Source organism: Typopeltis vanoorti, chromosome 6 (assembly GCF_054136105.1).
Source record: "Typopeltis vanoorti isolate ZY-2024b chromosome 6, IOZ_Tvanoo_1.0, whole genome shotgun sequence".
NCBI classification, from domain to species: Eukaryota; Metazoa; Arthropoda; class Arachnida; order Uropygi; family Thelyphonidae; genus Typopeltis; species Typopeltis vanoorti.
Window position 1 is genome coordinate 131,028,172 of NC_143554.1, and position 14,239 is coordinate 131,042,410.

The 14,239-nt window shown below is 34.6% G+C and overlaps 1 protein-coding gene across 1 annotated transcript in view; it reads left to right on the forward strand.

The window, feature by feature from the left end:
• The window catches only part of LOC150105949 (uncharacterized), a 140,557-nt gene that overhangs the window by 36,762 nt on the left and 89,556 nt on the right, over positions 1-14,239 (forward strand). Inside the window, exon 4 of the mRNA XM_090393711.1 lies at positions 11,177-11,367. Within this exon, the coding sequence (XP_090249837.1) occupies positions 11,177-11,367 (191 nt within the window). The remainder of the gene's footprint in view (positions 1-11,176; positions 11,368-14,239) is intronic.

Genomic DNA, 14,239 nt, shown 5'->3' on the forward strand with positions numbered 1-14,239 from the left:
AAAGTTGGTCCTTGTTGGGGATCTAAATAGCAGAGTAGGAAATGATTGTGAGACATAAAAAAATATTTTGGGAAAATTTGGAGAAAAGAGCAAAGCTAATAATAATGGCAAATATCTGTTGGATTTCTGCTCAGGACATGGACTGGTTATTACTAACACCATGTTCCAACATAAAAATGTGCACAAATTCACATGGAGAGAAGAGGCTAGGAATAAGAAAAGTCTCATTGACTATGTTATTGTTCATAGTGATGTTTTCTCCCTGGTGCAGGACACCAGAGTGTACAGAGGATTTGAAATTGGAAGTGATCACTATTTAGTCTTGAGCAGGATAAAATTGAATTTCATATTGAAAAGAATAACATATAAGAAAGTTATAAAGCGAATAAAAGTTGAGCAGCTCTCAGATGTGAACTGTAGACTAAAATACAGAAATATTATTGAAAAGAAAATGAAAGAGTTTGAGAACAGGAATCAAACCTTGGAGATTCAGTGGCAAACTCTGAAGAAAACATTGATTGATTCTGCCAGAGAGGCATGTGGTGAGGTTGTGTGCAAGGATAAAAAAAATCAGAACTCCCTGGTGGACACAGGAAGTTAAAGAGGCAGTGAAGGAAAAGAAGAAAGCATATCAAAAGTTCCTGGCAAATAAGTCAGCTTTTACTCTTACAGAATACAGAGACAAATGTAAGAAAACTAAACAGTGTGTAAAACTAGCTAAACAAAAGTCATGGGAGGACTTTGGCAAGAATATAGAAAATAAATATCAAGAAGGTGGGAAAATATTCTGGAGGTTGTTGAAGAAGCTTAGGAATGGAGGAAAGAGTGCTGTAAAAGGAGTTAGAGATGATAAAGGTGACATGAAAATGGGAGTAAAGGGTATCCTTGAAGTATGGAGTAATTACTTTGAAAAACTGCTAAATGAAACAAGCAGTGATGACAGCACAGTGATAAAAAACACTGACCAGGCATGCAGTCAGGAATACATATCCATGCTTGAATTAGAAAAAGCCATCAAAGGCTTGAAACGTGGAAAAGCAACAGGAGTAGATGATATTCGACCAGAAATGCTGAAGTATTTTGGTATAAAAGTCTTACAGTGGCTGCACTGCATAGTTCAGAAAGCCTGGACTGAGGGACGAATTCCCAATGATTGGAGTAGAGCTCATAGTACCCATATATAAAAAGGGAAATAAAACTGAATGTGAGAATTACAGAGGTATTGCTCTACTGAGTGTTCCTGGTAAGATATATGCAAGTATACTTGAGAAACGGTTGAGAAGAATTGTGGAAGAAAAGCTTGGTGAAGAACAAGCTGGATTCAGGCCAAATAGAGGCTGTCAGGATCAGATCTTCACTTTACGACAAATAGTCGAGAAAGCATGGGAATATAACAAAGATCTGTATTTAAGTGTTGTCGATTTGGAAAAGGCATATGACAAGGTGCCAAGAGAGAGAAGCTATTCAATACGCTGCAGTTATATGGTGTCAATGGGGCATTATATGAAGCAATACTTAGTCTTTATTTGAGTTGTAAGTCAGCAGTTAGAATTGAAGGAAGTAGAGGAAGATGGTTTAATGTTAAATCTGGTGTGAGACAAGGATGTACATTATCCCCTCTGTTATTCATTATCTATATGGATCACATTATGAAGGAAAGTGGTATTAAACCTGATATCAAAATTGGAGATGTTAATGTCAGCTCTTTGCTTTATGCGGATGATGTTATACTTCTAAGCAAATCCGCTACAAGTCTGCAAGCTTCTCTGACTAAATTGAATAGCTGTTGTAATAGATATGGTATGAAGGTCAGCAATAAAAAGACAAAGACAATGAAAATAGGCAGAATCATTGAAAATGTCAACTGTGTTGTGAATGGAGAACCTGTGGAACAAGTAAAACATTTCAGTTACTTAGGCAAGATTTTTAGTGAAGATGGTAAATTAAATATAGAAATAGACAACAGAATCAGCAAAGCTGGTATGGTGAGAAGTCAATTGAATAAATTCATATGGAAAAAGAGAGAAATTAGTCAGAACACTAAATTAGGTGTATACAAGACAGTGTTCAAACCAGTTTTAACTTATGGATGTGAGAGCTGGGTCAGAAGTAAAACACTTGACCAAAGACTAGAGACCGCAGATATGAGATTCCTGAGAAAGATTAGAGGCTTGAACAGATAGCATCAATGGCAATATCATATTAAAAATGAGGATATTAGGAAAGAACTTGACATTGTCAGCATCCAGGAATGCGTTAGCAGAGCTAATCTCAGGTGGTATGGTCACCTAAATAGAATGGGAGAGGAAAGATTAGCAATACAAGTGTTCTCTGCCAGGTTGGCAGGAAAACGACCCAGAGGAAGACCAAGATATAAGTGGATTGATACGGTACAAAGTGCCTTAGACGATAGAAATATAAGATCTGATAATGTTGGAGTCTTGACAAGTAACAGACTGATTTGGAGGAAGATTGTAGATAGGAAGTTAGTAATGATGTAAATTTTTTATGTAGTACTGTCATATCCTTTACACCCCTTGAGGGTACATGGCAGGAATTTGATGATGAAGATGATGATGATGGGTACTATTCTTAACAGTTCATGGAAAAACCTCATCCTCTCTCTCTCTAAATCCATCTGAACTATAGCTAGCTAGTAATCACATTATGCGTTTACAACAAACGCACATGCGTGATAATGATTAAGAACAATAAGTCCACTCAGTCTCTGTCATGCAAACGTGCAACTTTAGCTACTAGAGTGTTTACAATGTTTTTAATGTTCCTTTCAATTTGCATTTACTTGTATTTTTTACACTTTTCCGTCAACGCCTTTAAAAAAGCTAGACATTTTTGCTAGCGAAACTGGTAGGCAAAGAATGTTAAAATATTTGAATATGGTCAGTATTAAACAATACGTTTTTTATGCTTAACTTTCAAACGACCTAATATGTTTAATTTGAACAAACTTTATTATATGGAAGTGAAACGTGGACCATAAAAAAGAAGAATGAAAAGTGGATTCAAACAAATTCTCAAAAAACCAGCTGGATATACCAAGTGAAATCATAAAACAAATGAAGAAATTTAATGATTCCTGATTATATAATCAATTTACCACTACACAAGTAAATATAAACAAAAATAGTTAAAACATCTAAATTGAATGGATGATAGCAAACTTCCACAAATACTGTACAGATATAAAATAAATGGAAAAAGATTTGGAATACCAAGAAAGCGATGGAACAGGCCACTCAGATCTAAAATCTATGATAGGATGAAGACTTTTGGGATAATGTTTTAAAGAAATCTGATAATGACATTTTTGCTAGCGAAACTGGTAGGCAAAGAATGTTAAAATATTTGAATATGGTCAGTATTAAACAATACGTTTTTTATGCTTAACTTTCAAACGACCAAATATGTTTAATTTGAACAAACTTTATTATATGGAAGTGAAACGTGGACCATAAAAAAGAAGAATGAAAAGTGGATTCAAACAAATTCTCAAAAAACCAGCTGGATATACCAAGTGGAATCATAAAACAAATGAAGAAATTTAATGATTCCTGATTATATAATCAGTTTACCACTACACAAGTAAATATAAACAAAAATAGTTAAAACATCTAAATTGAATGGATGATAGCAAACTTCCACAAATACTGTACAGATATAAAATAAATGGAAAAAGATTTGGAATACCAAGAAAGCGATGGAACAGGCCACTCAGATCTAAAATCTATGATAGGATGAAGACTTTTGGGATAATGTTTTAAAGAAATCTGATAATGATTTTTAGTGAGGAACATCTCTTTTGTATAGGCAGTATCAAGTGCACCTTGGGTTCAGTTCTCTATCATAGTAAGGAGGAATAATTATAAGGGATTTTCAACCAAAGATGAGTTAATTTCATGCAGATGTTGTGGTTTGCCTCCACAGAATTTCAGGTTTTTCATTCCACATTGAATGCAAATCGCTCAGAAGAAACATAATTTACAGACTTTAATATTCTTGCCTCATAGTCTTAAATGATTTTCATAATCTAAACCAGCAATCTGGAGGCCACTTGTGGTTCTGTCTGGAAGCTTCTAATAAATTGTGAAATTTTTCTTTTACTTTTTTTTTCTTTTTTTTCCCCCATTAAATTGATTTAGATTGATTTGCAAACTGAATTTTATTATTTATTTGTTACTGAGGAGGTGAATATCATTCACAAGAAAATAATGAAAATAAGTTGCTGTTAAACTTTAAAAGCATTTTTAGTTTTATTTTTAATTTTTGATTTCTCCCTTGAATATAAAACTTCTTAAAATGATTAAAATAAACTGGATGTATTTGTTGATTTTATGTTGAGTGGAATAAAGGAGTAGTTGAGAGTGTGTAAAATTAAAGAAAATGAATAAAAAAGATAGTATGTTTGGATTTCTGTCTCTTTAATGTCTTATCTGCTGGAGAAGCTTTTCTCTGTTATGCTGAGTTCCCTGAAAGCTTTGCATCATCAAGATGAGAAATTGCAATCTACTAACATTTACATTTCCAAGTAAGTGTTCTTAGTAATGAACAAAAAAGTAAAAATGAATATTGTTCCTGTCTTACAGTGATGTTTTTGCATCATTTAAAAGCTGACACACACACACACAAATTAGCTAGAGATATTCAACAGTAGAAATCTCATTAGAGATCTTAATCTCTGCATAAAATTTGAGTGTCTCATGATCATACGACAACTGCTAGTAAGATTACTCTTCAAGATAAGACTTGATTAACCTTCACTTTCCACAGAAAATAGTCAGAAGATTATGACAGTTATTATATCACAACTGAACGTTCCATCGTAATCTCATCATCATCATCATCATCATCATCAAATTCCTGCCATGTACCCTCAAGGGGTGTACAGGATATGACAGTACTACATGAAAAAATTACATCATTACTAACTTCCTATCTACAATTTTCCTCCAAATCAGTCTGTTACTTGTCAAGACTCCAACATTATCAGATCTTATATTTCTATCGCCTAAGGCACTTTGTACCGTATCAATCCACCTATATCTTGGTCTTCCTCTGGGTCGTTTCCCTGCCAACCTGGCAGAGAACACTTGTTTTGCTAATCTTTCCTCTCCCATTCTATTTAAGTGACCATACCATCTGAGATTAGCTCTGCTAACGCATTCCTGGATGCTGACAATGTCAAGTTCTTTCCTAATATCCTCATTTTTAATATGATATTGCCATTGATGCCATCTGTTCACGCCTCTAATTTTTCTCAGGACTCTCATATCTGCGGTCTCTAGTCTTTGGTCAAGTGTTTTACTTCTGACCCAGCTCTCACATCCATAAGTTAAAACTGGTTTGAACACTGTCTTGTATACACCTAATTTAGTGTTCTGACTAATTTCTCTCTTTTTCCATATGAATTTATTCAATTGACTTCTCACCATACCAGCTTTGCTGATTCTGTTGTCTATTTCTATATTTAATTTACCATCTTCACTAAAAATCTTGCCTAAGTAACTGAAATGTTTTACTTGTTCCACAGGTTCTCCATTCACAACACAGTTGACATTTTCAATGATTCTGCCTATTTTCATTGTCTTTGTCTTTTTATTGCTGACCTTCATACCATATCTATTACAACAGCTATTCAATTTAGTCAGAGAAGCTTGCAGACTTGTAGCGGATTTGCTTAGAAGTATAACATCATCCGCATAAAGCAAAGAGCTGACATTAACATCTCCAATTTTGATATCAGGTTTAATACCACTTTCCTTCATAATGTGATCCATATAGATAATGAATAACAGAGGGGATAATGTACATCCTTGTCTCACACCAGATTTAACATTAAACCATCTTCCTGTACTTCCTTCAATTCTAACTGCTGACTCACAACTCAAATAAAGACTAAGTATTGCTTGATATAATGCCCCATTGACACCATATAACTGCAGCGTATTGAATAGCTTCTCTCTTGGCACCTTGTCATATGCCTTTTCCAAATCGACAAAACTTAAATACAGATCTTTGTTATATTCCCATGCTTTCTCGACTATTTGTCGTAAAGTGAAGATCTGATCCTGACAGCCTCTATTTGGCCTGAATCCAGCTTGTTCTTCACCAAGCTTTTCTTCCACAATTCTTCTCAACCGTTTCTCAAGTATACTTGCATAGATCTTGCCAGGAACACTCAGTAGGGAAATACCTCTGTAATTCTCACATTCAGTTTTATTTCCCTTTTTATATATGGGTACTATGAGAGCTCTACTCCAATCATTGGGAATTCGTCCCTCTGTCCAGGCTTTCTGAACTATGCAGTGCAGCCACTGTAAGACTCTTATACCACCATACTTCAGCATTTCTGGTCGAATATCATCTACTCCTGCTGCCTTTCCACATTTCAAGCCTTTGATGGCTTTTTCTACTTCAAGTATGGATATGTATTCCTGACTGCATGCCTGGTCAGTGTTTTTTACCACTGTGCTATCATCACTGCTTGTTTCATTTAGCAGTTTTTCAAAGTAATTACTCCATACTTCAAGGATATCTTTTTCTCCTGTTTTCATTTCACCTTTATCATCTCTAATTCCTTTTACAGCACTCTTTCCTCCATTCCTAAGCTTCTTCAACAACCTCCAGAATATTTTGCCACCTTCTTGATATTTATTTTCTATATTCTTGCCAAAGTCCTCCCATGACTTTTGTTTAGCTAGTTTTACACACTGTTTAGCTTTCTTACATTTGTCTGTATTCTGTAAGAGTAAAAGCTGACTTATTTGCCAGGAACTTTTGATATGCTTTCTTCTTTTCCTTCACTGCCTCTTTAACTTCCTGTGTCCACCAGGGAGTTCTGATTTTTTTATCTTTGCACACAACCTCACCACATGCCTCTCTGGCAGAATCAATCAATGTTTCCTTCAGAGTTTGCCACTGAATCTCCAAGGTTTGATTCCTGTTCTCAAACTCTTTCATTTTCTTTTCAATAATATTTCTGTATTTTAGTCTACAGTTTACATCTGAGAGCTGCTCAACATTTATTCGCTTTAAAACTTTCTTACATGTTATTCTTTTCAATATGAAATTCAATTTTATCCTGCTCAAGACTAAATAGTGATCACTTCCAATTTCAAATCCTCTGTACACTCTGGTGTCCTGCACCAGGGAGAAAACATCACTATCAACAATAACATAGTCAATGAGACTTTTCTTATTCCTAGCCTCTTCTCTCCATGTGAATTTGTGCACATTTTTATGTTGGAACATGGTGTTAGTAATAACCAGTCCATGTCCTGAGCAGAAATCCAACAGATATTTCCCATTATTATTAGCTTTGCTCTTTTCTCCAAATTTTCCCAAAATATTTTTGTATGTCTCACAATCATTTCCTACTCTACTATTTAGATCCCCAACAAGGACCAACTTTTCCTTTTTCATTGTGTCAGTTGCTTTTTCTAAAGCCTCAAAAAATTCCTCCACTTCTACCTTAGTAGAACCTTCTGTGGGACCATAGGCACAAATAAGTCTCATTGTCCAGTTCCCCATTCTCATATTTGCCCACATTACTCTACTTGAGACTGACTGCCATTCAAGAAGATTAGCCTCGTATTTTGTGTTGAATACTATGGCTACTCCTTCTTTTCCTTGATTGTTATTGCCTGAATATAACATTTTATATTTATTGCTCAGAAAGATCTCACCAGTTTTGGTCTTTTTTGTTTCAGTCACCCCTATTATGTCGATCTGGTACTTATCTAATTCCTCAGCTAGCTCCATTTCTTTGCCATTCAGGCTTCTTACGTTGATAGTACCGATCTTTAACTCTGGTGATGTTGAGTTGGGGTTTGTTTTCAGATTTGTTCCAGTAGCTGACTTTTCGCTGTTCGCCCTGGTTCCCTGGCGAAAACAACGGGGGCCTTGTTTAACCGGGCGACGCCCCAGCCGGCATGAAATTTTGTCATGTTGTACCATCATTTTTTATTTTGGTTTAACCAATAAGAATACAATTTGGTCGGCTAAATCCCAAATTGCCAGCCCATCCTCGTTCGTTCAGTATCAAAGTAGATACCCAACAGGGTGCACCACGAGAAGGTGAGGATTGGACATTAGGTCAGAAGCCCTGGTCGGTTCTCCACATTCCTTTAAAGGCTATGTGGAGGTCTCCTCTCAGTTATACAGCTTTGACCCTTAAGCACCCCCCATCGTAATCTGCAGTCTGAAAATATAAAATATTTGCTTTTCAGAAATAAAAATAGAAACCAAGTATTCTTGCCAAATGTTTACAGCATTACAGTAAGTCATGGTGTTTCGTAAGGCTGAAAATAAATCCTGTAGAATATATTCCTTTCTTTCATTAGTTTCATTTTCATGAAATTTCACATTTTCATTTAATTTATGGAAAATAACATTACAATGAAAGATTTTCCATTCTAAACACTCCAACAAAAAAGATAAGGTTTACAATATCATTAAGAATCTTTTTAGTAAACCTTATTTAAATATAATTCCTGATTCTTAAAACATTATTTTGAAACTGTGATAGTGAAAGTAATGTATATTTTTACTTTTAAGCATGTTACACACATTTTTATATGACAGTTAAAGGTTTATAGTATTGATTACTGAATGAGAAAGATATCAGCAATGGATGAGAATCTTTGAAAAAATGCCTAATGAGGCAGTATCTGAATCTATCACTAGAGTTCAAAGAACAAATAGGGCAGTATTGAAATGGATGTACACTCTTACTAAGCAAGAGATCCATTAGAAGATGACAATGTGGAAAGAATATCATGAGATATTTATATAAAGTGTGAATAATCACACTTTATATATTTATATAAAGTGTGATTGTTCAGCCAAAAATCTGGCATCATCTAAATCTTAACCTTAACAATGGACTCTATGCCAAAAATCTGGGATATTATTTTTAAGAACTACACTAATTATTAAGAACGTACTAATTATTAAGAAATCATTATTATTAAGAACTATTAAGTTTTTATTATATATAACTCATTGCTTCAAATGTTTCTAATATTGTTTTTTTATCTGGCTGTCTATTGACTTCCATTCTGGCTGTCCATTCTCCATATATCTTTATTCTTTGATTTCTAACTGTTTTACACTCACAATCCACAATATGTTAAACGAAATATCTGTAATTGATCCATCTTAATTAAATATGATGTTATTAATGTTGAATATGCGGCTGTAGAAATAGAGAAGAAGGAAATAGAAATTAATAAAGAAATAGTGTTATCCTTTATAGGACAAAGCATGAAATTGAAAATTGCTGAAGTGGCAAAAAATTAACAGGTCTGAAAAGAGAAAGAAGCAGGTGGTCCAAAGGAGTAATAAAGACCTACTGAACAAAAAAAAAAAGTTGAGAAAATTATGTATGGAGACTCAATGATCGGGAAGTACTTAATGAATGATAAAATTGTGTTTCCCTGGTGCAAAATTTCGTGATATTAGGCATACCATCTGGATGCAAAAAACTAAGTCGAAGGAAATGATTGTCTTGGCTGGTACAAATGATTTGAGAGGTAAGTATTCTATGAGGGAAGATGTAAAGGAGTTGTTAGAAGAGGCAAAACTGAAGAGCAGGAAGGTGACGATTGTAAGTCTCCTGCTATGCTATGATAAGAGCAAACTGAGGAGGAAGAGGACACTGGTATCTAATGAGTCTATACATAGATAGTTGTTCCTAATTTTGAAGATTTATTCTGAACACCGTATAAGCATAAAGGAAAGGATGCTCATTACATGGTTACATACAGAAGCAAAGCTTGGACTCCTAGTGAAAAAGACGAAGACAGTTTGAGGAAATTGGAAAGGAAGATTATAAGAAGAATTTATGGCCCTGTTGAAGAAATCAGTGTATGGAGCATATGGTACAATAAAGAAATCAGTCAGATACTAAATGAAGAGGATATTGTTAGCTTCATAAAAGTTCAGAGATTGTAATGGTTAGGTCATGTACAGAGAATGGAAGACTTTTGTATGCCAAGGAGAATGTTGAGTGAGAAGGGGAAATGCAACAAGGGGGAAAAAAAAAAGAAAAACCGAGATTAAAATGGATTGATAACATAATCCAGGGCTTGACTATTATGAAAGTGAAAGGCTGGGAAAGATTAGTCAAGGATAGAAGATTATGGAGGCAAGTTGTACAGGAGGATAAGGCTCACAATGGGCTGTAACAGTTGGTAGGTAGGTACTGAAGGGACGACATGTTTGAGCAGTTTGCTCACATTCTGCATTAATGTCATGATTATGTTAGGCATGGGAAATGAACATGCCATGATACTTTTGGACTTTGATATGGCATGGGAGGCTGTTATATAAGTTGGAGGAGATGGGATAAGATTATAAACTATTAGCTTAGATAAGGAAATGGAATAGATGAATGTCATATCAAAAAAGTGATGTATGGGATGTGAGGCTGCAGGATTGAAGATGACAAGTGGTGTGCCCTAGGGATCAGACCTTGGTAAAGTTTTATTCAATTTTTACACCATTAATATGAAGGATTTGGCAGGAAACATACAGCTGTTAGCAGATGCTAATATAAGCATGGTAATCAGCAGTATGATGAATATGCAATACTTGCAGAATGAATTGAATAAGCTAGAATTGGGTGAAAATTTGATGGTAGTAAATGTATGGATAAGGTTTGTTGTGATGAGGTATCCAGTGGTGTATTAAAAAGTATATGTAAATTTTAATTTTATTGAGGGTGGGGAGAAGACAACAGGAATCCATGGAAGTTGAGAATGAATGCAGTCAAGAAAGAGGCGAGAGCTAGATTTTTCTCTCATAGAGCAGGGGGATGATTGGATGGATTGCCTTGGGAGGTGGTGAATGAATTCGAGAATAGGTATGATAGCTGATGTGGGTGATATGGGCCTCCCTCAATGTGTCCCTTATCTCCCTGGAAGTCTGGTGGTAGTAGTAATAATAATATGATTTAAATAACTTATGAAATATTTCTGTAAGCATAATTTACTTGTTAACCTTATCTAAGTAATGCTAAAGATAGATATGAAACTTGGCCAAAAATTATGCTAGAATATGTCACTTAAGTTTTGTTTCAGTATTGTTTTATCATTTTTGATTTATTTTAAACTGTGATCTTTCTGTTCATAGCCAAGAGTATTCTGATATTTTTCAGCTATGACTTAAGTTGGAGTCTTCCTTGGAAACGCAACCCTAATTCAGAAAGAGTGAGCATTTTTAAAAGCCGTAACGAATTAACTGTCACAATTCATCAACTGCAAGAAGGCGATTCTGGTCCTTATATTTGTGAGGTCAATAGTGTCGGAATACCACTTAAAAGAAAAGTCAAAGTTCTAGTACAATCAGGTAAATAAAATTTTGATTGCTGAAGCAATATAAACAAGTTATGTCTCGATTTTGTTGTAGAAATTTTTTAATAATTTTTTTAACTGTTTTTCTACACACTCATGTACACATCCCATTGCGTGCGTGCGCACACACACACACACACAAAAGATTTTAGACATTGGCATACTCTTAAAATGTTTATATGGCTACTTCAGTCTAAAGTTTGTTTTTGATTAAATACTACTAATACAAACTGTCAGTGTCACTCTCGTAGGAAATCTTGAGAGAACTGATAAATTTAATTTCTCTTGCTCTTTGAAAGTGGAAGAGTGAGAGAAATTATATTCAAATCTGTTTGTATATTGGAAATAGTTTCTCCTGTTTCTTTGGTTGTCTCAAATTCTTGAGTTAGATATGGTTTAATTATCAGAGCAATGGGCATCTTGAAAGAAAAAAAAATTATATTTGTTATGTTCCAGTTGTTTTTCTTATGTCATCTTCTTTCAGGTATTCCAGCTGATCTCTTACCTTCATATGGCAGCTACTTCAGTAAAACTTTTGTCCATTTGTTGTCCTCAAGTCTTGTGATGTGACCCCCCCCCCCACTTCCATTTCTTTTGAAGTATGTTTTCTCTAATATCTAAAGATTTTGTTTAGTTCTGATTTCTTCGTATTTGATTTTATCTTTGAATCTTATGTTTAGCAGACATCTTTCCATTCTTCTTTCTGATTTTTGCATTTTATCCATTCTTTCCTTTTTGATTGGCCAAGTTTCTGCTCCATATGTCATAATAGGCAATATGCATTGCTTGAACAGTCTTGCTCTGTTCACAGGTGTTATTTTGCTCTTTAAAAAATCTCTTCAATTTTCCAAAAGCTGGCCATCCCATTCCTGTTCATTTTTTCACTTCTTCCATGACTCCTTGTTTCTTCATTGTTAACAATTTTCCTAAGTAAGCACAGTGATCTACTATTTCAATTTCTGTATTGTTTACCTTAATAATGCTGTACCTTTCATCATATCATTTTCGGTTTGTCATTATTTTGGTTTTCTCATAATTAATGTTTAATCCAATTTCTAGTGATTTAATTAGATCTATCATTTCTTTTAAATCTTTTAATAGTAAGAATATCATCAGCAAATCTTAGGTTATTTAATTCCATTAATATAAATGCTAAAATAGCTGCTTCTCAAAATCTTATTGCAGTATTGTGTGTGTGTTAGGCGGGGGGGGGGGTCTTGGAATTTTGTTTTTTCTTGGAGGGTAATGTTTTTTTTTTTAAGCCACTCATTGAGAACTTGAATAACATCTGAACATGTTCATGGAGGTACGCATTTATCATTATGCAGGCTCCACAACATTCTAATTGACAGTTTTTTCTGGAGATCCCTGACATCCCACTGGGTTGAGACACCTCACCAGGTGTCACAACTTTTTAAGGAGGAATTTGAATCTCCAAAGTGCTAAATGATTCACCACAAAAAAGTTTCACTTACGAGCGTGTCCACTGTATAGACTATCTGATAATCTGGGAACTCGGTAGCAGTAGACTAATCACTTTTAGATTTTGTATCAAACAGTTACCATCCAGTTTACAGTGAAACTTGAAATTGGTGCACACTCCTTCCTGAATGCCAAATTTAATAATTTAGCAAGAACTGAAGTTTATTAAAGATATGCTCTCTAGGAATTGCTATTTAAAAAAAAAAAAAAATTAACACAACTTCCAAAACTTTGTCAACATGATCACAAGTATTGCTTGGTTTCAGATAGCAGTTTACCTGCATTTAAATGAAGACATACTGGATTTATTTAGAAGTATAACATCATTTCATAAAGTAAGAACAAAGTTTAACATTTGATTAGTTTTAATACCTATAACACTTTCCTTTATAATGTGATCCATGACTATTGTGAAAATAATATAAAAGGAGTTATGAAATACTTAAAGTGCATATCAGCACATATGTACTGATATCCCACCTGTCCTATTGACGAATTCTTATCTAAGTTATGCAACAGCTCTAGAACTTCCTCACGCACCTCTCTCTCTCTCTCTTCATTCAATGTAGTGGTAGCACTGTACACCATGTACAAAAACCAAAGAGTATGAAACAAATTTGCTATGCAAACTAATTACAACCCAAAAGAATTTTATAATTTTGCTGCAAATAAATGAAAGAAAGAAATTGTGGAAGAATAACTTTACTGAATGCTTCTGACCTCATTTGGGTCAGAAGTAGATGTGATTGTTCTGTCAGTCTGGTTATGTAACATGGTGTACAGTGCTACCACTACATTGAATGAAGAGAGAGAGAGAGAGAGGTACGTGAGGAAGCTCTAGAGCTGTTGCATAACTTAGATAAGAATTCGTCAATAGGACAGGTGGGGTATCAGTACATATGTGCTAAAGGAATGTTCTACCAAACTGATTAATCAGTCTTAGCTTGGGAAAGATCCTACAGGAATGGAAAGAATGTACGATGGTTCTGTTTTATAAGGATGGTTTGAAAACTAGTGTGTGAAACTACTGATCTATCAGTATCTTTGGAGTGGTAGTGAAGATTTTAGAGAAGGTGGTAAGAACTCACATACAGAAATGAGTTGACAGACATGCTATACTTTGCAAGGAACGCCATGTTTTTACTGAAGAGTGGTCATGTTTGAGTAGTTTGCTCATATTTTATGTTATGGCTGAGTTGGATAAACTATGATACTGTTAGGCTTTGCTAAATATTTGATAGGGTACTGCACATGAAAGGCTGTTGCATACAGTAGTGTACTCTATGGAATCAGTCCTTGGACCATTTTTTTCAACTTGTACACCCTTTGAGGGTAAATTCAGGAATTTGATTGATGATAACATTAATGATATTGGGAAGGACCTT